General features: G+C 40.9%; 1 protein-coding gene across 6 annotated transcripts in view; it reads left to right on the top strand.

The window, feature by feature from the left end:
- The window catches only part of NRAP (nebulin related anchoring protein), a 70,290-nt gene that overhangs the window by 3,145 nt on the left and 43,798 nt on the right, over positions 1–23,347 (top strand). Inside the window, exons 4-15 of one of the 6 annotated variants that reach the window (XM_055346284.1) lie at positions 2,553–2,657; positions 5,288–5,392; positions 6,130–6,234; positions 6,954–7,058; positions 7,811–7,918; positions 8,208–8,306; positions 11,304–11,408; positions 12,394–12,510; positions 14,659–14,763; positions 16,214–16,321; positions 17,523–17,627; positions 22,507–22,605. In XM_055346284.1, the coding sequence (XP_055202259.1) occupies positions 2,553–2,657; positions 5,288–5,392; positions 6,130–6,234; positions 6,954–7,058; positions 7,811–7,918; positions 8,208–8,306; positions 11,304–11,408; positions 12,394–12,510; positions 14,659–14,763; positions 16,214–16,321; positions 17,523–17,627; positions 22,507–22,605 (1,266 nt within the window). Of the gene's footprint in view, positions 1–2,552; positions 2,658–5,287; positions 5,393–6,126; positions 6,235–6,953; positions 7,059–7,810; positions 7,919–8,207; positions 8,307–11,300; positions 11,409–12,393; positions 12,511–14,658; positions 14,764–16,213; positions 16,322–17,522; positions 17,628–22,506; positions 22,606–23,347 lie in introns of all 6 variants that reach the window. The other 5 variants (XM_055346282.1, XM_055346283.1, XM_055346279.1 and 2 more) reach the window with 5 other exon arrangements.

Genomic DNA, 23,347 nt, shown 5'->3' with positions numbered 1-23,347 from the left:
TAGTGGATTCATTTTCTTTTCACTGTATGTGACAGGCCCAATCTGGAGTGAGATTTTTGCTGGTTCTGTTTCTAGCCACTGACAGTGATGTGAACTTCCCGGGATGCCTGCGTGTGTGCATTTGTTTGCATCTGTGCGAATCTATGTGTATGTGTATAAATATGTATGTGTGCCTCTGGGGAGTGTATGTATGTGTGGGTGTAGGTGTGAATAGGTGTGCGTGGGCATATGCATGTGTGTACATGATGTGTATATATACATATGTGCGCATACAGGCATGCGTGTGCATATGTATATGCATGTGCTCTGTGTGCGTGTGTATGTGTGTACGTCTCTCTGTATATTTGTGTGTACATGGTGTGCCTATGTGTATACATGCCTATTTGTGTGTGTGTGTCTGCATATGTGTGTTATGCCAAAAAAAAAGGCTGTTGAGGTCACTTCCTCCTCCTTCCCCACCAGGAAAAGTTTCAAATGGAGAGCCATGTCCCTTCCAGGCCCCAGATCTTATAGCCACATTAGGAAGGGGGATGGATTACTTTCTTACCCTCTCTCCCATCTTCTCTGAGAGACTTTGCCAATTGAGTACAAACAAATTCGTTATGTATGTACTAAAAGAAAGAACAAAAGGGATGCTTCAGTGATGGTGATGAAGGAGGAAAGTAAAGAATTTGAGTTGGCATTTGAAACAAGTTGACATTTTTTTGTGTTTCCTAGATGTCCCTTTTAAAAATAATAAATAATGTCTAAGACAAAATTTCTTGTTTGGCAGGTGTGAATGGAATTTTTAGAAGAATAAAACATTTAGATTCTCTTTTATTCAGAGAAGGGACTTTAGCTCTTAATGCTTCTTTCTTACCCCACTAGTGATACTTGTGGCTTATTTCCTTTTCCTCCTTCCTCAGAATAATCTGGAATCTTATGAAAAGTCTGGAGAGGCAGACGCTCCCCAGTGATGGATTTGTCCTGTGGGTGGAGGACAGCAAATAAGGCTTTCTATCTATTTTGGTCATGCAATTCTGATTCCTAAAGTCAATGGCTCTCGAGGAGGGCAATTTTACCCCTCAGGGGGCATTTGTGATATCTGGGGACTTTTTAGAATGTCACAGTTGGCAAGAGGGGTACTATTGGCATCTGACGGGTAAGGACCAGCTATGCTGTTAAACATCCTGCAGTGCACAAGACGGGGCTTGTGAAAAAGAGTTAACCAGCCCAAATATCAGTAGTGCTGTTAACCAGAAATCCTGCCTTTAGTCTATGTAATGTTTGCAGTAATTTCTCAAAATCCAGGGGAAGAAGCAGAAGCAGATAAAGCACTCTCAATTTCTGTATTTAAAAATACATATATTGCAGCAAGCAAAGTAGCAAGCCTAGAAATTCAATGAGAGAAAGTACCCTTCATGTGGAAATAGAATTCCCAGATTCTAAACCTGGCTCTGATTACCCATTGAATAATTTTAGTAAGGTCACTTCTTTTCCTTCAATTTCTTTCTTCATCTATAGAATTAATGATTCAAACTTCAGCTTGTTAAAATTGCAGGTTTCTGGCACCATTTTAGACCTCATAAATTATGACATCTGGATTTGGACCTAAGACCTTTTGATTTCTTTTATGGTTCATCCTTTTTATGTTGTCTTTATGAGCTCTTTGCCCATCCCAAGACTCTGAAGGTACCATTGTGATATCAGTTCTGCCCAAATTGATCTACACATTCAACATAATTCCAGTCGAAATCCTGGTGCTTTTTGTAGAGATTGACAAATGGAGTCTAACATTGATGTGGGCACACAGAGATTCTAGAATAGCCAAGAAATTCTGAAGAACACAACTGAAGGACTTCAGTTATGAGATTTCAAGATTTACCACAAAAGTAATAGTCATTAACTTAGTATAGTTTTGCATAAGAATAGACAGACTAGTGGGATACAATTCAAGGTCCAGAAAGAGAGCTGCATATATGTGGTCACTTGAATTATGACAGATTTGCCAGTGCAATTCAGCGTAGCAGGGACTATTTTCAATAAAGCAGTGCCGGAGTGATTGGATATTTGTATGGAAGAAAATGAACTTTGACGCCTACCTCACACCTATACACAAAAAACTCACACCTGTATTACAGGTCAAGATATTAAAGGTAAAATTATAAAGCATAGGAGAGTATGTACATGAATTTGGGGAACCAACATTTTAACAAGCTCCCGGGGTGATTGTTGCACAGACTAACGTTAAGAATCATTACTCTAAAAGGCAGCATTTTCTGAGGTTACTCTAACCTGCCTACTGGGTGTTGTGTGATAAGTTCATCAAGACCTTCAGTTTTTTAAATTGTACTGCTGAATGGAGTTTTGCACACCACAGGTGCTCTCTATGTGTCACCTGGCTGGGGGAACAGGAAGAGCCACAGTGAGACTGACAGCCCAGTGTGTGTCATTGTGCACTTCAGAAGCTTTGCCACTGAGATTCAGAAAAATCCCTCCAATTTAACTATATGTTATTTATTTTCTTTCTCTTCTCTGATGGAAACTTTCCTGACCATGTCTCCATCATGCAGATTGATGAGCAAGATGAGGGCGAACGGTTTAAATCAGTTTTTCACTGGGACATGAAATCCAGGGATGGGACAGCTGCACCTAACAGGCAGCCCCTGATGAACGAGGTGAGAGAAGAAGTGTGAATGGGTTTGGACAAAAGGAAAAGAAGGCCACACTTTGCAAGTGAGACACATTGTTGTTATTACTTCTAGAGGAATTGATTAGGCTTTGATTCACCCAGTCTGTGGTTCCAGCTGTCCACAGAAGACATCCATTAGCATGGTGTGGGGTCATCTCTACCACATCTGCTCCCAGTCCAAACTCACTAGTCAGTTTGTCCCTTCCAACTACTGGGTTTCCGGCCCTGGGAGCAAACCACCCAAGCTGGAGACCATGGCTGCCCTTTCTCCCTCTGCCGCTGCCCCTGCATTTCTCCCCCCTTGCTCTGATCCACATCATCTCCTGCCTGGACCTTCCTGGGGGCCTCCCAAGATGGCCTTCTCTCTTCTGGCTTTGCCTCTGTCTAGCCTGTTGAGTGATGTTGGCCACACACAGCTTCCTGGATGGCCCTGACTTACTCTTCCTACCACCTGAGAATTTATGCTCACTATGGAGAGGCTCATCATTTCAAAATTCCTCAGCCATTTGCTTTCAATTATACACATAATACTTGGATTTTCCTCATCATAAAAAAAAATCCAAAGTACAAAGCTAACCCCCTGTGCATCATCTCCAATCAGTCCTTCTGCGGGGGTGCCTGTTGTTTTCAGTCTCATGGTTATTCTTCCAAACTTTACTCATTTACAAATATAGATCTATGTAATTCATTTCTTAGTACTTCCATTTGGATATGGCCACTGCCACTTGCTGAGGGACCTTTGATGAAATTATTTAACCATTCTTTTCTTTGGCTTTCTCATCTGTAAACTGAACTTCTGACAGTTCCTGACATACAGAACCATTGAGAAGTTTAAAAGAGTATATAAATGTAAAGACCTTAGAACAATGGTAGGCACAGTAAATACTAGTTATTACTTTCATTGAAAATTATATATGTATATTTCTATTGGAATGTGTAATTTTTCCCATGAAACGACATACCTTGTTTTGCAACTTGTATTTTTCAATCAACAAATATCTTGGAGATATTTCTTTTTTTAAGATTTTATTTATTCACGAGAGAGAGAGAGAGAGACTGAGAGAGAGAGAGAGAGAGAAGCGGAGACACAGGCAGAGGGAGAAGCAGGCTCCATGCAGGGAGCCCTACATGGGACTCGATCCTGGGACTCCAGGATCACGTCCTGGGCTGAAGGCGGTGCTAAACCGCTGAGCCACCTGGGCTGCCCACTTGGAGATATTTCTGTGTCGACCTCCTTTTAAGTTATTGTGGATGGGTGTATCATGAGTGCAACCGTTAAGAATGGATGCATCATGCTCTTCTGTGGATGGGCAGGGTTCTTTCCAAAAATTTTCCTATTACAAAGTTGCTATGGATACCCTTGTGTGTGACCTCTCTTGGACACAAGTGTTTCTCTAGAATAGATAATGAGAAACAAGGTTTCTATGTCAAAGAGTGCATGCCTTTTTAGTTTCTATGGCCACTGTCAAATTGCTCTCTGAAATGGCTGTGTATTTGATACATCTATGGGCAGAGAATGGGACTACTTATTCCTCCACGTTCTCACCAGTACTTGATATTACCAGATAAAAGTTTTTGACAATTTCTATGTTGTTTTAAGTTAAATTTCCCTGATTGCTAGTATGGTTGAGCATAATTTCACATACCAATTATCTGTTTTTCTAGATCTCAAGAGTGTGGTACTACCCAACCTTTCCAATTTGCCCCACCTTCAGCCCAATTGGCTTCTTATCTCTATCCCTAGATTCTAGTCAAACCCATGTCTTCATGGTCTTTTACATGAAGCCCATCATTGCCTTCGTGTTTTTATTCATGGTAGTCCCCACTCCTGGAATTTATTCAACGAATACTTATTGAGCCAATTATGTACAGGTGTTGTTCCAAGCTGTTAGAATACATTAGTGAATAAAACCAATGAAAATCCCTGCCTTCATGGAACTGACCTTCTAGAATGAATGTCCTTTTTTTTTTCCTTTTGCCCCTGTCAATCTGACCTCAGCCTTGGAGGTCCAGCTCAGATTCCATCTTCCTATCCAGAATGGAGCCATCACATATAGATTACTTCTTAAAACCTTGTGTTTATTGTCAATACACTACACTTAAGCACACAAACATTTTCTAATTACTATTTGTTTTGTATGTTGGTTTTATCTCCTTATATAGGCCACAGTTTTATTAAATAAGGAACCGTCTTCCTTTTTTGGGGCTTTTCTTTTAATGTTAATTGCTTATCCCAATATAAGGTACATGACAAGTAGGTTTTTGCAGTGTGTCTGAATAATGCTGGTTAATCTCACATTGTCTATCCATAAAACTCTCCACTGCTCGATCTAGGTACAGTGATGAGCAAAGAAGTGTTAAGTTACATTTGGAACCCTTCTAGAATATACATGAGTCTCAGAAAGTTCAACTTTTTAGGAATTAGATTATGTCCTAGGTGAAGAAACTGAACATTTTTGTTAGCTGAGACCCACCATATGCCAGTAGGAGTTTATAGTTTTTAGAGAATTTCTCTTATGCTGACAGTGTATGTGAACATTGCTAGGAGGGTGGAGTAGGTCTTACCAACCAAATGTGCAGGGTATGTGTTTATGCATTTGTGTGTTTCCTTTACAGAGAGCCTATTGGAATGGATATGGGGAAGGGAATGCTTGGTGCCCAGGAGCTATGCCAGACCCCGAAATTGTAAGGATGGTTGAAACCCGAAAGTCTCTTGGTGAGGTAAGAGCCCTAGAAATTATTCTAGCAACTAGTTTGAATGTTTCTTTATCTTAAAATTGTGGTAAACAGACTACTGGCCCTTCCCCCAAAGATTACCATGTCCCAATCCCCAGAACTGTGTATTTGTTACATTACCTGGCCAAGGGGATTTTGCAAATGTGATTAAGGTAAAGATATTGAGATAGGAATATTACCCTGGACTATTAAGGTGGACAAATGTAATCACAAGGGTCCTTATAAGGAGGCAAGAGGGTCTGAGTCAGAGACAAGGTGATGTGATAACAGAAGCAGAGGTCAAAGCCATTGGGAGCCATAGAGTAAGGGAGGCAAGTAGCCACTAGAAGCTGGAAAAGGTGAAAAACTGGAGTCTTTTCGAGAGCTTCCAGAAGGGAACAGCCCTGATGGCCCATTTCAGACTCCTTGCATTATCATACAGGCCTTTGAGTCAAAGAGGTTGTGCTCTCTTTGGATTCCTCGGGTTGGGCCAGGCTCCCCACAATTTGATATAAGCATTGAAGGGGAATCTCTATGACCTGAGAAGTAGGATTTTCTTCAGTGTTGAAGATGTTACTCAGATTACCAATGGAATAACATTTTCAAATTTACTGCAGGTGATTGAAATGTTTTCTGAATATCTTATAAATCCAGGTGCATTGGTTCTGTTGATGCTCACAAGTCTAGTCTTTCTTAGCTGATGTCATATTGTTTTTTATGCTGACATTGGTTTTGACCAGCAGGAGTATACAGAAGACTATGAACAACAGAGGGGCAAAGGGAGCTTTCCAGCCATGATCACACCTGCCTATCAAAGAGCCAAGAAAGCTAACCAGCTGGCCAGCCAAGTGAGTGTCCTAGTGCTTAGTCACCATAGATTATGCTAATTTTTGTCACTAATGAAACTCTGGGATTCAGATAAAAACCTGCAAGAGAATGCTTATGGACAGTAGGGATCATTAGTGTGATATTATGGAGAAAACTGTGCTCTTATGTTTTCTCTGTGTATTACCTCCTGTGCCTTGATTGGGCCACATCTAACAAATGGAGAGACCAGGCAGCTCAGCCAAAGACTGGACCAAATAATATCTTGAGGTCACATTAGCATTTGAGACACTGATTCTCATTAAGTGGGTGGTACATCTTCCTGAGGAATAGCTTCGCTATTCCTGTTGGCTAAGAGCTCAGAGTTTGGAGCCAGAATGCAAGGGTTTGAATTCTGGTTCTCTCATTTACTGGCTGTGTGACCATAAGCAAATTCCTGAGCTTCTCTATTCCTCAGCTGCTCATTTGTAAAATGGGGAAAAGAATGGTCCTGCCTCATGCGATTTTTATGAGGTGAAGTGAGTTAATATTTGTAAATGGTTAGCCCTGCCTGGCATTATCTTGGACTTAACACAGTGGCACTGATGCTTTTTGAAGAGGAGCTTATGAGACCAGTCCTAAAGACTTGGCCATCGGCTTGTGTTGAGTCCAGCCCAATGGTATAGCTTCAGGACAGCTGTAAAGAAGAGTCCTCTCAAAGGTTGGTGGGTATGACCTTGACCCTATGCTGTCTCTTAACCAGGTGGAATACAAGAGAGGGCATGATGAGCGCATCTCCAGGTTTACCACGGTGGCAGATACCCCTGAGCTGCTACGGGCCCAGGCAGGGGGACAGCTTCAAAGTGATGTAAGAAATAACAGAGGCTTAGAGGCCTATAAGATTCTCCTTTCCTTCCTTCCTTGGAGGTGGAGGGAGGAAGAATGTAGGAGGCTTCTCAGTCCCCCGTGGGAGCCAGGGAAGAACTTTTTAAGGTCAAGGATAGTCAAGTCAGATAAGTCAGCTAGCACAGACCTTGTGAAAACTCTTGCTGAGAGAGAAAAACTTTGATGGTATCAGTTGCAAATCAGATGTATGTGATTAATCTGAAAAAATCCAGTCCTTGTCACTGGAAATTATAGAACATAACTTCTAAGGAATTTCTACCATTTGCCTTTTCACAGCCCAGTTTTTCTCTAGCATAATAAGACCAAGAATTTAGTCTTCTTCTGAGTGGGAAGTGTAAGTGCAAATCCAGGTTCAGCTTAATGAGTGGCTTCCACTTGCCTTGGGTTGAGAAGCCTGTTTTATCTCCCAGACTTGACTGGAAGCTCTTTGAGGGCAGAAACCTTCTTCTTCTAGCCCATAGCAGGTGCTGCACGCGTATGTGTTATTCTGCATTCAGTATCTCCATGTATCAGGCACTGTCCTGGGATTTGGGGAATAAAAAGGTAAAGTAGATACACATGGTCCATCAAGCCATAAGCCAATGATGGTGCCGTAGGGGGTGTGACAGGGAGATATGAGGGGGTAATGCAAGCCCTCGGCAGGGCTTCTCATCAGACGGCCTGGTAGATCATGTGATTGTGGCATGAGATTCATTTTCTTTTTTCATTTTCCAGGTGAGATACACAGAAGACTATGAACAGCAGAGAGGAAAAGGCAGTTTCCCTGCTATGATCACGCCTGCTTATCAGATAGCCAAGAGAGCCAATGAGCTGGCTAGCGATGTGAGTTCCATGACAGTGTATTCGTGGTAGGGGAGGAAGCAGGAAGTTACCTGGGCTTGGCAAGTACAACTTCCTGTCTGCTTTTGCCTGCACCATGGCCCAGGGAGTAACTTTCCTTCCTAGTTTTGAATTGGTTTTACCAAGGCATTGATCTGGCACTTTTATGTCTAAAACATACTCCGTGGACCCAAGCAGAAAAAAGAACATTCCACAAGACATTCTTTTTTACTCTCCTGGCTTCTGTGTATAGAAGGTTAAATTCACAGGTTTGTCCTTTCCCTTCATTTAGGTGAGGTACCATCAACAATATCAAAGAGAAATGAAGGGAATGACTAGTCCAGCTGCTGGAGCTGCAGGCACAAGGGAATGCATGGACCGATATGGCCAGGTATGTAATAAAATCACTCCCTGGGAGACTGCCCTTTCTAATGATCAGTTCTTGGTGGGTCAGTAGCCCACTAGCCTGTGACCATTTAATCAGCTGATGGCCGTTTAATCAGGGGTTGGGCTGTGGTTTATCTTGCCCTATTGATGAAAGGTAGATTTTTCCAAGTCAGAAAGCAAAGGCAAACAATTACATGGGGCTCAACTTCATCCACGTGGAAAAGCAGTTTCTAAGCATTTTTCCTTTCCTTTTTTTTCTCAATACTTTTTATTTTATTTAAATTCAATTTGCCAACATAAAGTATTAACAGCCAGTGCTCATCACATCACATCACATCATTTTTAAAATATAAAGAACCTCTATTGGGGATCCCTGAGTAACTCAGTGGTTTAGTGCCTGCCTTCGGCCCAGGGCATGATCCTGGAGACCCGGGATCGAGTCCCACATCAGGCTCCTTGCATGGAGCCTGCTTCTCCCTCTGCCTGTGTCTCTGCCTCTCTCTCTCTCTCTCTCTCTCTCTCTCTGTGTCTCTTGTGCATAAATAAATAAAAATCTTTTTTTTTTTTTTAAAAAAGAACCTCTATCAATATGGTGGATTTGCCAAGAGTAAAGCGTTCTCACCTATTCAATGAAGAATGATCTCAAGGCCTAAGACTGGCTAATTTTAGCTCATCACTGTATAAGCACGAAATGGATCCAAATGCATGTCTGGAAAAATATTGGGCACTTCACTGAGTAGCAAGGGTCATTTCTTAGAAAGTGTATATCTTATCTAGGTTGCTAGATGAGGCAATTTACAAGAGAATGCAAATCATTTCCTCAACTTCACTTCTCACATGAACTACATAGTGATGGGGTAAAAAGGTTGAGATGATAATTAGAAGCTAATTTTTATTTGTACATCCCTCTGTAGGTGCAGGAGAGAAAGGGAACATTATTTTTTCACAGTTGTAAGTAAAGAATATTGGAAGGCTAAGTGTGCGTACTGGAAGAGTATATTCTTAGTTGATTTTTTTTAAATAATTGAAAAATTGAATTTTTATCAGTGAGTTGATTCTACAATATACATAATTTATTCAACATACCTAATTTATGAAAGGAAACAACTTACTTCTTTTCTTTAAAAGAGTGTCTAGGGAGACACTCATGTAAGATGGAGGTGTGTATGAAGATGGATTGTGACCCCCTTTGCAAATGTCTGTCTGAGCAAAAATGTTTAGTTTTAAATGAAAAAGTCCATTTTATTAAATTCTGTAAATTAATTAAATGGCCTCAGTGCTTTAAACTCAATGAAATTATGCTTTTGTGGCTTTCATGTTTTCAATATATTGTATAGAAGGCTCAAGACAACTTTTAAAAATATTTGATTCCTATATTTGGCAAAAAATATTTTGTTCCAAATGTGACCACTGCTATCTGCCAGTACATGAGTGTGTCTAGACATATCCATACACATCCATGAGATATAACCTTATAGTGTCATAGTTGGTTCTTGGTTTTTAGGACATCTTGGCTGAAGTGGCCGGCTGTGCTAATAACAAATCTAAGAATCAAAGTGGGTGTTGTGTGATAGCACCACCAGCAGCTGTCAAGAGGATGAGCCTTGTATGGCATTTCCTTGTGTGATTTAGCGGGACCTGCCAGGCATGAGTAGGAGGGAGTGAGAGAGAAGCAGACACTCAGAGAAACCATAAATATCTGTAATACCTAAAATGCCAAATAATTCATTCTTCTTTTTCACAAATAACAATTTTTTAGGTTAATAGACTATATCATGGAATCAACTTATTGTTTGTAACCAGTCAACTCCCCAATAGGATTGAGTGTCTCACTAAAAAGATTTACATATCCAACATAAAAATAGATATATATGAGCAGAGAAGTTAAAGTAAAGCTACATGCCAACTCCAAATTATTGAGCAGAAGAGGTAAGAGGGGATTACCAAAGAATTTGAGAACCTTCATTATTATTTTTTTAGCTTAACTTTCTTTTTTCTTTTTTTACTTATTGCATTGCTGCCAAGAACATTTTGGCAGCCAAACATAAAGGGCCACTCTGGCTAAACAGTTGTCATTATTGGATAGAAGGGAAGCCTGGACTTTCTGATTTGACCCAACTATTTTATTAAAGAAAATGTGTGTGCCAGACTCCAGCCCTGGTATGGGAGTGAGGCAGGCTCTTGCCTTGGAGGAGGCCAGACAGAGGATGGAGTTATGAGCCCAAAGGGGCACACAAGGCTGTTTCAGACTGGTTGGGAACACAGATGATGAAGCAGCTGATTCTGCCTGGGGCAGGACTTGGGAATGAGGGAGGAGTTTCCCAGACAGAAGGTAGCATCTGAACAGGCCTTGAAGTATATCCCACTGCCAGGAAAGGTTTATGCTAGTGACATCATGACAGTTCCACGAGAAAGAAGGTTTTCTTTTGTGGGAGTAGGTGGAAGAAACAGGCTCAGATGATAATAGTCTGAAATATACATTTAGTCTCATTTAGAGCCTCTTTGGGCAATTTGAAATTTCCCCCAAATACAAAAATTCAAATAATTATAATGCTCTTCTTCCTGGCAAATAGCCTATATCACTGGGAAAATAGTGTCTGGGATGTGAATGGTTTTTTTTCTGCATAGATCTGCCAATGGGCCTGAGAAAGGCAGCATTTGAGATTACTGGAGGGCAGAGACCACCCTGGTGTCAGACATGGAATAAGCACTCTATAGTCCACAGATCTGGGAGACTTGTAGAATGTCTGGATTTATCTCATGGAAATGATGATGATGATACTTACCATTTGTTTAGTGCTGTGTGCCAGGCACCAGTAAGTAGAGCTGACCCCAGAATCCACCGTCTTAGCCACCATGTAGTTCTGCTCCCAGCGTGATCCCTGGAACATCCAATGGATGGGCCTCTATAGGCTCAGGTTCTAGGAGAGATGATTTCCAAATCCCCCACCCATTCAGGGAGGGGAGCCTCACTGATGGAAATTTTCTATTGGCCCAGCAGGGTTACTTGGAGGAATATCAGGAGCACAGAGGAAAAGGCAGCTTCCCCGCCATGATCACCCCAGCTTATCAGAATGCCAAGAAAGCCAACGAACTCGCTAGTGACGTAAGTACTGCATTGGGGTGACCTGCAGGCCACAGAAGCAGAGGGGAAACGAGATTTTGAATTCTGTACTTACTGAAACTAGCACACAGAGCCATTTATTTAGACCTGAGCCAGAGTAAAACGTTAGCCTTCAATTTCTCTCCAAATTTCTGACATCTACCTCTTTTGTTCAACTGTTTGGTCACATTTATCTGCTTCAAAGGAGAGTGACACCAACAAACTGTGGAAGTCACCTTAGGTTAGTTGAAGCAGTGCAGATGCTGGTCAAGCCAGAGAAGCTGGGGTTAGGAGGGTCTTCGCAAAATAAGCCATCTAGAAACCCAGTACTTTAGGGGGATAGCTGTTAAAACAAGTCATGTGATTACCAAACCTGGTATAACTCAGTCGATAGGATAAATTTTATTTGCAGAATGTTGGCCAGCTGGCAGTCCTCGAAAGATAGACTATAATTAAACTCGGTAGAGTGACGTGCATGTGTAGATCTGAGATGCCAACTTGCACATGGTCTATATATGGTTAGAAGCCACGCATGAGCTTTACACCCCCTTTACCCATCCCCTTTGCTCTATGCCGTTCAGTTAGCATCCCATTTACCCAGGATAGTGCACTCTTGTTGGCCCGAGAGGGAAGTAAAATATTCACTTTGCCCCTCAGCTGATTAGATGAGAAAAGATGTTGAAACCATGGGCAGACTGGGTTTGGAATTACACCTTGTGGAATGATTGTTTTGAGACGTTTCTTCATGCAGAAATTAGAGGATAAAGTACACAAAGTATGAAAAGGGCCAGTAAAACTTTGATACCAAAGGGACTGAGTGGTTTATGGATTTCATGGAGGAAAAAAAAAAAAACCCATGTGATTTTTTTTTCCTTCAGAAAATTCTCTTAAGTAAATGTTGACGTTAAATGGAGGGTCATTTTGGGGTAATTTCTCTCACGGAGCATGAAAACCACAACTCCGGGCCCTCTTTGTGTGCTTCTTTCAGATAAAATACAGGCAGGACTTCAATAAGATGAAAGGCCCTGCACATTATCACTCCCTCCCAGCCCAGGACAACTTGGTTCTCAAGCGGGCCCAGAGCGTGAACAAGCTTGTGAGCGAGGTGCGTACATAGAGGGGACCGGGGTGGGGCAACCCCAGTGTGAAAAATTCTGTAGAATGCCGCAGAAGCTACCCATGGCTAGCCGTTCCCTTGGAACTGATGCACAGTCAAAAGCCACTCCCAAGAGAGCCTAGAATCAAACAAATTAAACAGTTTCTCCAAGGGTTCAAAAGTTTCTTTGCAAATTCTCAAAAGTTTCAGGCAGTGGTTTTTTGTTGCAGAATCCTGTCCTAGCCGACCTTCGTAACAGTATGTCATTCTTGCAGAGTGGAAATCAGATCAGAAGGTGTTTCCCACCTGGAACCTCCCTCATTCTCTTATTATTGTCATTGGGTTTCCCCGAAGTTCTGTGTCTCATATGAATTCCCATTACCTTAGAGGCTGGACTGGCCGCCAGATGGTGGGTTTTGTTTGGTGTACTCGGTGATTCAGATTTTTTTGAATTCCTCTGGCAAGGAAATAACAGGCTCAAGCTCCCAAATCCTTATCACGCCCTCAAGCCTTTTATTTCACAGCAGCTTTTCACTGGCATTTCCTCTCTGGACTCCAAAGGCATTTGAGTTAACAACCTCTTGCAAAATGGGGAAGAATGAGGGCTATTAAAAGATAATCGAACAAGTTATCTGCAATTCAGAAGCAGACATTCAAGTATTCTAAAGTATTTTTCTTCCCTAACTCCTGAAGGTCAGTCTTCCATCCTAAACTATTCCTTAATTTGTGGTCCTCTAACTCTGGGCTGCTCAGAATCACCAGGAGGGACATCATCCTCATCTCAGTGGGAGGCTCATGTATTTTGAAGTAATAGATGGGTGCCTAGGTCTTGGAATCTGCATTTTAAACAAATGTTCCAATCATTCTGATGCTCTAGGCCAGAGGTCAGCAAACCACAACCGGAGTACCAAATCCGACTCCTAGCCTGATTTTGTAAATAAAGTTTTATTGGAATACAGCCACCTCATGTTTGGTTATATATGGTCCCTGGCTGCTTTCACACTACCAGAACAGAGTCAAGTAGTTGCTAAACTTTGCTCTTGATTCATAGAACATTAGATCTAGATGGGACCTTGGCAGTCTTTAGGTCCTCACTTTGTCATAGTCTAGAAAAGTACAGTGTCTTATTGTGGCTCAGAGAGATTTTGAGGGATAGAATTGAAACCAGATCTCTGAGAGTACAGTTTTACCCACCCAGGAAAAACACTTAACATTCTGGCCTTTTTCTAGGTGAAGATACTATAAATAAGTATATGAATAAAAAGACATTTATAGAGCAGAATTCAATTATATTTATAGTTTGGTATACTTTTTTCACTTCTTATCAGGTTGTGAGCAGTATAATGCATCTTGCATACTTTAAAAAGCGTGTTTCCACCATATGTTTTATATGATAGGATAAAAAATTGTATTTAAAAAACATTTTTTTTTTTTGTTAAGAGGTCACAAGAGAACTTCTATTTCTTTTTGCTCATGTTTATCTAGTAGGACAAACCAGTCATGCTCTATTTGTGATACTCAGGCTTCAGCTGCCTCCTCCAATTACCTGGGCTGACTTGGGGCCTATTCAATAACTATAACCTTACATCTTATATCCAGCTACCCAGGGGAGCTCGACCAGCCAACCATTTGAAAGTAGAAGACACTCTGTGCATCTGTGAGGAATCTCATTTATTATACTCCTTCGTAAAGTAACTTTTTTGGTTAAATTTTATTGAAGTGTACATATGGAAAAGTATATACATCATATGTGCCTACTGCGAGGGATTACCACAAGTGTACACCTCCATGTAACTAGCACCCAGATCAAGAAACAGAATGTGACTCAGACACACCCTCCACAATCTTCCAGATACTTTGCCCCAAGAGTAACTCCTGTCCTGATTTCTTAAACCCATCTTGCCACTTTTTTGGGGATATATGAAATCTTACCATATTTTCTCTTGAAATATACCTTTAGTTTTCCAAACCAAAAGGATGACAGACTTATTATTTGAAAGGAGAACACATGCTGTCAACTTATGGTACCCTATGCCTGGTATTTTTCAATGTTGGGTTGAAATTTTTTAAAAAATATCCATGTAAAGTCCTGGTGACATTTTTCAAGCGTGGCTTTGGGCTTGGTTCTATTGTGCATCTGGTGTCTTGGTTTCCAAGGTGGAATATAAGAAGGACCTGGAAAGTAGTAAAGGTCACAGTATCAACTACTGTGAGACGCCTCAATTCAGGAACGTGAGCAAGATCTCAAAATTCACCAGTGATGTGAGTTTTTAACACCTGAGCATTTGTTTGGGCTTTTTTATGAGCTAAATTTCTAGGTCTCTTAAGAGACAGTCTATGTGAATATATCTGTCTGTCTCAGAGAAGCATGGCTTCTGAGCACAAATACCTATGAATTTTGATCAAGATTGCCTGCAGGGGTCGTCCATGCAGTATTACATTCTGTTATATTCCCCACCACGCACTTGACCTTGAGTCCTTAATGGCAGTACCTCTCCTCTTGTGTTCTTGTGTAGCAGCATCCGGCTCCTGGTTGGTGAATGCTGGTGAGGGAGCCTGGCTGAGCATGCAACCTCCCCTCGCCATGCGACTGTGTGCTTCTTAGTTAATGCCTGATCTCGTATAACCTGGGGATCCAGATGTTCTTTCCTTGTTTTACAGATGAACAGATGGCATTTGCTAATTTGGAAAATCTCAGAGAAGTTCTGAGGCTGTCTCCTTGAGAACATCAAGGACCTATACTAGATTATGTGATTTTGTTTCTTCTTAGCTGCATATTATAGTAGAATTTACGACCACGAGGGACTTTGTAAGATTCAGGGAGGAATTTATTTTGCCTAAATGTAGTGGTTGAGAGCACCAGCTTTGGAACTGACAGACCTGGCTCCATAATTAGTCAAGTGTTCAAATTTGGGCAATTTGCTAAAGCCCTCCGAGCCACTTTGTCCATGTGTAAAATAGGGATGTTAATCAATTCTTCCTCCTCATGGAGTACTTGTGAAGATGAACTGAGTAGAATCGTGGTAATAGTATTTGGTTAAATATTTTCAGTGCCTAGAAACTCAGTGGCTTCCCAGGACACGTGATTTTAATGCAGCTTCATTAGAAGCTACCCATATTTTCCTCTTTATGATTCTTGGCATCCTATTTTGGTTTTCTCTTCATTTGGTAAACTGCATTTGGGACATGACATCATTGTTTCACATGGTTTTAGTAGTCACCAATTTGTGGTGTAAAAATCACCTCTGCAAAGCTCAGGCTGTATTCTTCAAATAATTAGAAACGGAAGTAATAGCATGCAGATTTGTACTAGCCCATAGCATGGGGCTTTGTACCCAGTGCTGGCAAGGTCAGTCTTGTCCATTGGAGAGTTCCATGCTTATGGTAGGTTTTCACATGGGAAAACTCTAGCATATTTACAAATGAAAATATTAAAAAGAAAATTGGATCTGTTTTGTGCTGTCTGTACTCACCTGATCCTATGTTTGGTCATGTGCTTATGTGCTTGTCTCACTCCAACTTCTTGAGCTTGCTTGGAAGTTGTTTTTTTCAAAAATTATTTGTCTTATTTTGTATTCAGCAATACACTGACTACTTAAATAGGTTCTATTTTATCATTTCTATTTCCAATTTAATACATTAAAATGAGTAGTTGATCTCCAGCAAGTTGGGAAGAGAATGCTTTTATTGAAAGTTTTGTGTTTCCATGTAGAATAAATATAAAGAAAATTACCAGAACCACATGAGAGGCCACTATGAAGGAGTTGGTATGGACAGACGGACTCTCCATGCTATGAAGGTTGGAAGCTTGGCAAGCAATGTGAGTCCTATTCTGAAGGGTCTATAGGTCTGGGGACCTATTGGGGTGCAGGGAGGTGAAATGAAGAATTCATCCAATTCTTTTTCAACCTTCCTTTTTAAAAGTCAGTGTTCTATGGCATTAAGACTGACCCATGGGATCCCTGGGTGGCTTAGCGGTTTCGGTTTGGCGCCTGCCTTTGGATCCTGGAGTCCCCAGATCGAGTCCCGCGTCGGGCTCCCGGCATGGAGCCTGCTTCTCCCTCAGCCTGTGTCTCTGCCTCTGCCTCTCTCTCTCTCTATCATAAATAAATAATCTTAAAAAAAAAAAAGACTGACCCATAAAAGCTTCTAAACATAATCTATATAACCAAAGCTGGGTAGAACCCTTGAAAATGTTCAAAAGCTCCAATTTATTTATCTCAGCTTTCTCTGGCTTGAGGAGTACTTAGGTATATTATCTCTGATCCAGTATGAGAAAAACATTCCATTTCTGAGAAATAATGAGAAACAGATTAGCATAATTCTTACTTGAAATTCTTCAAATTTCCAAAGTGTGATTTATTTGGAGTTGATTGGTTGATTGGTTCGTTCACTTATGTAATTGTAGTGTTCATTGAAGACCTCCTATAGACAAGTACTGGTCAAGGTAGTAGGGTAACAAAATAGTTCAGATCCCATAGCATGTAATCTATTAATCTTCCCTTGGCTTTGTCAGTTCAGTTGACAAGTTTGCAAATGCCAAGTGGTAAATCTTGGCGGTAAGGGGCACTTAAAAAAAAAAAACTATTTCATTAGTAAAACATACAAATGTCAAATTACCTCTGCTTGAGAATGTCAAATTTGACTTTTAGAAAAAAATTTAAATACTCTGAAGACTCTTGACTTTTCATTTGTTTTCTGGGGGTTGGCCAAGAAACTCTTTCATCATCTATCCATGTGCCAGTGCTTCTTTTTTAATAAAAACTATAAGGGGGTTCCATAATTAATAAGAAAGATAAAATAAATGTGCTACAGATGGAAGTTAACTAATTTTGGATTAATTAAGACGAATTCAAATTAATTAAAAGCAAAGTGTGAACATAATTTTCCTTGGAGGTGATGAAACGGAATCAATTTTATTTCTGGTTACTTTTTAAGAATTTCCTGTGACATTCAGACAAGGTCAAAAGAAAGTGGGGACTCATTTCTTTTTTCTTATTTTTTTTTCCTCCCTGCTTTAGATTGCCTACAAGGCTGATTATAAACACGATGTTGTGGACTACAACTACCCAGCCACTCTTACTCCCTCTTACCAGACAACAATGAAACTTGTCCCCTTGAAAGATGTAAGTCCTATTCCAATTGCACCTTCTGCTTTATTCCTTGTCACTTCTTCCTGTGGAATGATTCTTAAGTAGCAAGATGGAAATAAACCAGAAACAACAGTTCCTAACACATGGAAGAGATTGAGAAGGGGAACTCTTCCACTAGGAAGTTCATTCATGCATGTTTGGAAACACTTAGATTTTCCATGTCGGGTGGGAACAACTCTGATTTTGTCTTGAAAATAACCTACAGTTCAAGTTCTCCTTTTAGGAATTGGTGGAATATGTCTGCCATTTGGTACATATTTAAAATTATTCTTCTATAGCAGTGATAAGCTTTCTTTTTTTATTTAAAGTTTTGGGGTGTAGTGTGTTGAGGGACCAGAGGAAGTAAAATAAAATGGCTGTAAGTTGAGAGGAAGTGGTAATATTGACTTGATTTTTTTCTCAGGAGCACTTGGGAAAGTATATGTATTTCTTGATTATTATAGTGGTGATTTTATTTATAGTTTGGCTTGTCCCAATGAAGTAAGTATAATTAATTAAACTTACTATTTTCTAATTATAAGACTTTTACTCTATACGTTTGTTACAGGAAATTTAGAAAATACAGAAAAGCATGAAGAAAAAGATTAAAGTCATCTGTGTTCTTAAAAAGTAGTTAAGGTGGTTTAGAAATGAGTTCATATCATAGTTATTTGTCAGTGATGATTATCTCTAACCAATCAGTAATTTAACAAGTAATTCCACATGCATTTACTGAATGCAACTTTCCTTCACATTGTTTTGGGATCAGCATGACTCTAGTAGCACTGACTTGGGTTTTGCTCTCAGTAAATTCACCTTGCTCTCCCTTTTGCTCAGACTGAGAGTGGAATTGGGTTCAGCTGGGCACCTCAGTGTTTAACGTGGTTTACAGGACAACAAAGGACAAATCTTTGGCAGATGATAGTTTAATGAATGAAATGAGCTTTTCAAATATGTAGTAAAGCGAAGGATGGGAAATCAAGGAATACAAAGAGCCTAAGCTTTGCTTCTTCTTTTCCCAAGAAGTTGGGCTGTGTTGACTTACTCATTTCACCTTCATGAAACCCAAAGTTACACTTGACTACTTAAGCTGTTTCCTTTCTAAAACTCCATCAATCATGCTTGAGAGGGCAATCCAAACTAGAGAGATTCCTACAACTTTATACTCCCTTGTAACATGAGTAGCTATTACTTTGTCTGTGTAAGGCTGTGTATCAAACTATGCACCTGAAATAGAGCCTACTGACTTTGGCAAGTCTGATAGAAGAATTAAACCAGACTAGATTAGAAGATATTAATTAGAGGCAGAGAGAAATTCTGAACTGGAAGACCAGGTTGCAGAGGTGTTTAGTTTGACCGCATAGTGTTTAAAACATAATCGGATCAACATATGGAGCTTTGGGGAGTTTATATAAAAATTCGTATTTTCACCTATTCTAGAAAAATCTTAAAACTCTGGGAACGGCAGCCCTAGTTCCTGTGTGGTAGCAACTGGCTGGGACTGAGTGGCAGCTGCTCTGTGTTATCTTCTTCTCCTTTACTTTCCCTTCCTGGCTCCTGTGTGAATTTGAGTTAACCACCCCTGATGTAGGGACTTAAATATTCAGGAAGTTTGGGGAATCCATTACATGAGCATTTCTGGTCTTTCTGTCTGGTAGCTCTAAAGGTGGTCAAATAGCTATGAAATTGAGTAAACAATCATGGTCTTTAATTAGAGAGCATTCTCTTCAGATGGATTTTCTCAACACTAATAACATTAAAATGAGACTCCATCCTCATCAAAGAATTCCTTCAGAAAGTAGATTGAAGCAATGGCCAAACATCTGTGATATTGCAAGGATGTGATTAATCATGGAAACTGTTAATTATGTCCCGCAGAGGAGAGTAATTATGCTCTGCAACATATTTAATGCAAACTTATTGGGAAAGAATATGCCTTTTAAAAAATACAGTTTTCATGACATTTTATCATGCTTAATTCTGAACTCTAATAGACTATTATGAGATGATAATTTCCCCTCTCAGTTGATGCATCAGGAAGCCAGTGTACTCTAATCTCATTAATGGTTGACATTGAAATGACCTTTATCTTTCCTACTTTTTCTATATACACCAACCATATCCACAACTCAGAATGTGCAAACACTTCTCTCATTGAACCATGAAAAAAAAGCACAAAGCGATGCTGTTCTTTATCTCTGAATCCAACAAAACACCCTGCGTCCGGTGTCAGGACCACTCTATTTTTCCTAGATCCTGTTCGAGGAATTAATTTATAAGTCATTTGTTTGTACCCAGAATATATTTCCCTGTCTAAACAGCGGTAGCTCTGGCTACGGGGGATCCCCTGGTTCATCTGTATAATGAAAGTAATAGTTCCAAGCACACTAGCTTTGGCAAACCAGATATATAGTGTATAGGTTGAGAGCCACTTGGGAGGTGGAGTGCTAGAATTTGAATCCTGACATTAGCTGGGTGACCTGGGGAAAATCACCTCAGTTCTCTGGGCCTCAGAGTGTCTACCCACAGGGTGGTTGGATTAAATGCATTAAGATGTGTGAAGCACTTGAAATAGTGCTAGACACTATACAGCACAGAGTAAGTGCTGTATTTAAGCCATGATGATTATTATTAGGCCATGCTGGGATAGGCAAGAATGGAGTGAGTACAAGAAAAAGATGAAGGATACAATGGTCCTTAGGTCTATTTCACATGGGTCACTGGGTTTTAAAAATATTCAACTGTTTGTCAGCATTTAAAAATTGCAAGAGTTGGCTTAATAATATGGATTTCTGGTTTCTTTGGAGTAAGTGGAAAATCCGATCACTCTGGACCTCACATTGTTTCACCAGAACGGTCTCCTAGAGTTGAGTAGCAGATGCTGCCCTTGACCACAGTCCCTGCCACTCCTTACTATTTCCCCACCAATGAGGCCAAACGCTGAGCCCAGACTAGTGCTTCACTTGTACCTAGCGAGTGGTCTGTCTGGTTGTCACCGACTTTGTGACCTTTGGGCTACAAAGACTCCCTGAGCTGGGCTGTCACCCACAGAGGCAGAATAAGATGTAGCAGCTGGCAGATAGAATGGCAGATAGACTCTAGATAGCTGGCAAATGGTAGGATAGTGTAGTGGTGGCCACAGGCATGAGCCCCTGTGGCAGGCAGAGCCAGTGGCTGGAGGGGTATGGCCAGAGGTGGTAGGTGGAGGTCTGGGCAGAGATGGCAGTAGATAGCGGAGATGTAGCAAAGGAGTGTGATGTTCTTACCCTAAAGAAGCTGCCACATTGTATGGGATACCATTGTATGGGTGGGGGGTCCTGGGCTTCAGGCAATAACACAGAAGCATGAAGACTGGAGGTGGACATTCAGTGATCTGATTGCTGTGAACAAAGCCAGAGAACAGCTGATGGAAGGGCCTAGCCTGGAACCTGTAGGCAGGGGGGGCTCAGGTATCCCAAGTGCCTGGGTCACTTTGGGGTCCTGGGAGCAAGGACCCCGCTGAGATATCTGTGTGGACAGGCCTGCGTCTGAGTTTGCTCACTCTGCGCAGAGTAGATGCTCTGTCTCTGCTTGTTGAATGAATGAATGAATGAACAAATGAATGAATTGACAGGGGACCGTGGAGGCAGAAGGAAAGGTCAGGATTAGGGGTGAGTTGTTTTTCCTCCTTTATCTGGATGTAGGGCCAACTTTGGTTAAATTGTGGAAGAGGCTGTTTGCCATCCACCATTCACATTCTTTCTCTTCACTCGTCTGCAGTCCAGCTCCCCTTCTACCTGTATGGGTCTCTGGGGCTCTCTCTCAGCTCATATACACCCCCTCCCCATCCCCCTTATTACCTGCCTCCACGCCTTCAGATATATCCCTTTACCTCTCTGCTTACATTCCCATTCTCTCTACAGTGGACCTGCTTGGAGGAAAATAAGATGATCTCGTGGGCAAATGACTAATAATCCTTGGATCTCTGAGGGGCAAATTGTATTTTCAAAGGAGAAAATCCATGAGCCCCCAGTATCTTAAAATAGTGGAAAACTGGGGAGTCCATGCACTGGTGGGTGCTGGAGGCTTACCTCCTTGTCTTCAAACCCACCCACCCACCCTTCATCTTCCAGGACAGTGGCCAAGCTTCAAGCCCCTTTCTCAAGAACTCTGGCAATGTGGAAGTGAGGGCCAGGCGGGGGCTGGTGCACAGGGTGAAGACATTAGTTAAGACTGTCCTCAAACAGAGCCACTGATGTGCCCTTGCCTCCCATTCAGACATGCCTGTGGCATCAGTGGGACTTGCTGTCTCTCATTTTTCTTTCCCTTTTTAAAAAACTTCTTTTCTTTTGAGGTTTACAACATATATAGAAAAGTACATTAAGTATAGGTAGGCAGCTTGAATTATTATAAAGTGACCTCGTGCATGTGTTTTCTTTGGGAACGCACCTAGGAATAGAACTGTGGAGACTTCGGGTATCCGTGTGTGCCAAAGCGCCATATTGGTTCCCAAAGTGGCTGTGCCAACCCGCACTTCCGCCAGCTGTGTTGTTAGAGTTTCCACAGCTCCACATCCTTGCCAGCCCTTGGTATAGTCAGCAGTTTAAATTTTCACTCTTCAGGCGAATGTGGAGGGGTGTCTCATTGCAGTTTTAGTATGCATTTCTCTGATTCATAATAATAATAATAATGTGGATGAGCACCTTTTCCTGTGCTCACTGGCAGTTTCGTTGACCTCCACTATGAGCTGCCTGTTCAAGTCACTCACTCTTTAACATACTGTTTTGTTTTGTTTTTAATCTATGGGCTTAAAGATTCCAACTGGAATGTTGTAGGGAACTAAGCAAATCTTAAAGTACAGGTGACATCTTCTTGCACTTTTTTTTTTAACCAGGTCAACTACAGGCAAAGCATCGACAAGTTGAAGTACAGCTCTGTGACCAACACCCCTCAGATTATCCAAGCCAAAATCAACGCCCAACAACTGAGTCACGTAAGTGACCTGCCCTTGCCCAACCAGGTGTGGGGGATTCACAAGTGCTCTGTGGCCCCTGGATATCTGGCTCCCCAAGGATTTGGTGTTCATTAACGGTGACATATGCCTTATGACAACTATGAAATGACCCCCCTTCGATTTAAACTTTTTATTATGGTAAATTCTGAATACATTTAAGTGTAGAAAGGATGGTGTAATGAATTCCCTATGTATCCATCACTCAGTTTCAACCACTATGAACTCATGGCCAGTCTTGCTTCATCTGTATGCCCATCCTCTTCCCCCTCCTATGTTATTTTGGAGAAAATCCCAGAGATTATATAATTTAATCTGCCAATACTTTAGGGTGAATCTCAAAAAGATACAAAAAAATTTAAACATGTATATATTTTAATTTAAACATATTTATACAGTTTTAATATATCACACCAAAAAACTAATAATAATTCTTAATATCACTAGTGTCCTTTAGCATTTAACAGTATAGTGATCTCATAAAGTCATAATTTTATTTTACAGTTTGTTTGAATCAGGATCCAAATGAAGTCCACACTTGTGACTGGTTGATCTGTCTTTAAGATTCTTCTCATCTTTAAGTTTTGCTGTTTGTCTCTTTTCTTTTCTTGCAAGTTGTTTATTGAATAAACTGGATTATTTATCTGGTTATGTTTTCCACAGTTTGAGCTTTGCACACTGCATATCAGTGTGGGCTTCATGTGTTCCACTTGCCTCCAAATGT

The sequence above is a fragment of the Nyctereutes procyonoides genome, unplaced genomic scaffold (genome assembly GCF_905146905.1).
Source record: "Nyctereutes procyonoides isolate TBG_1078 unplaced genomic scaffold, NYPRO_anot_genome, whole genome shotgun sequence".
Classification (NCBI taxonomy): domain Eukaryota; kingdom Metazoa; phylum Chordata; class Mammalia; order Carnivora; family Canidae; genus Nyctereutes; species Nyctereutes procyonoides.
The sequence above is the reverse complement of the archived record's forward strand: the minus strand, read 5'-3'. Positions and strand labels throughout refer to the sequence as shown.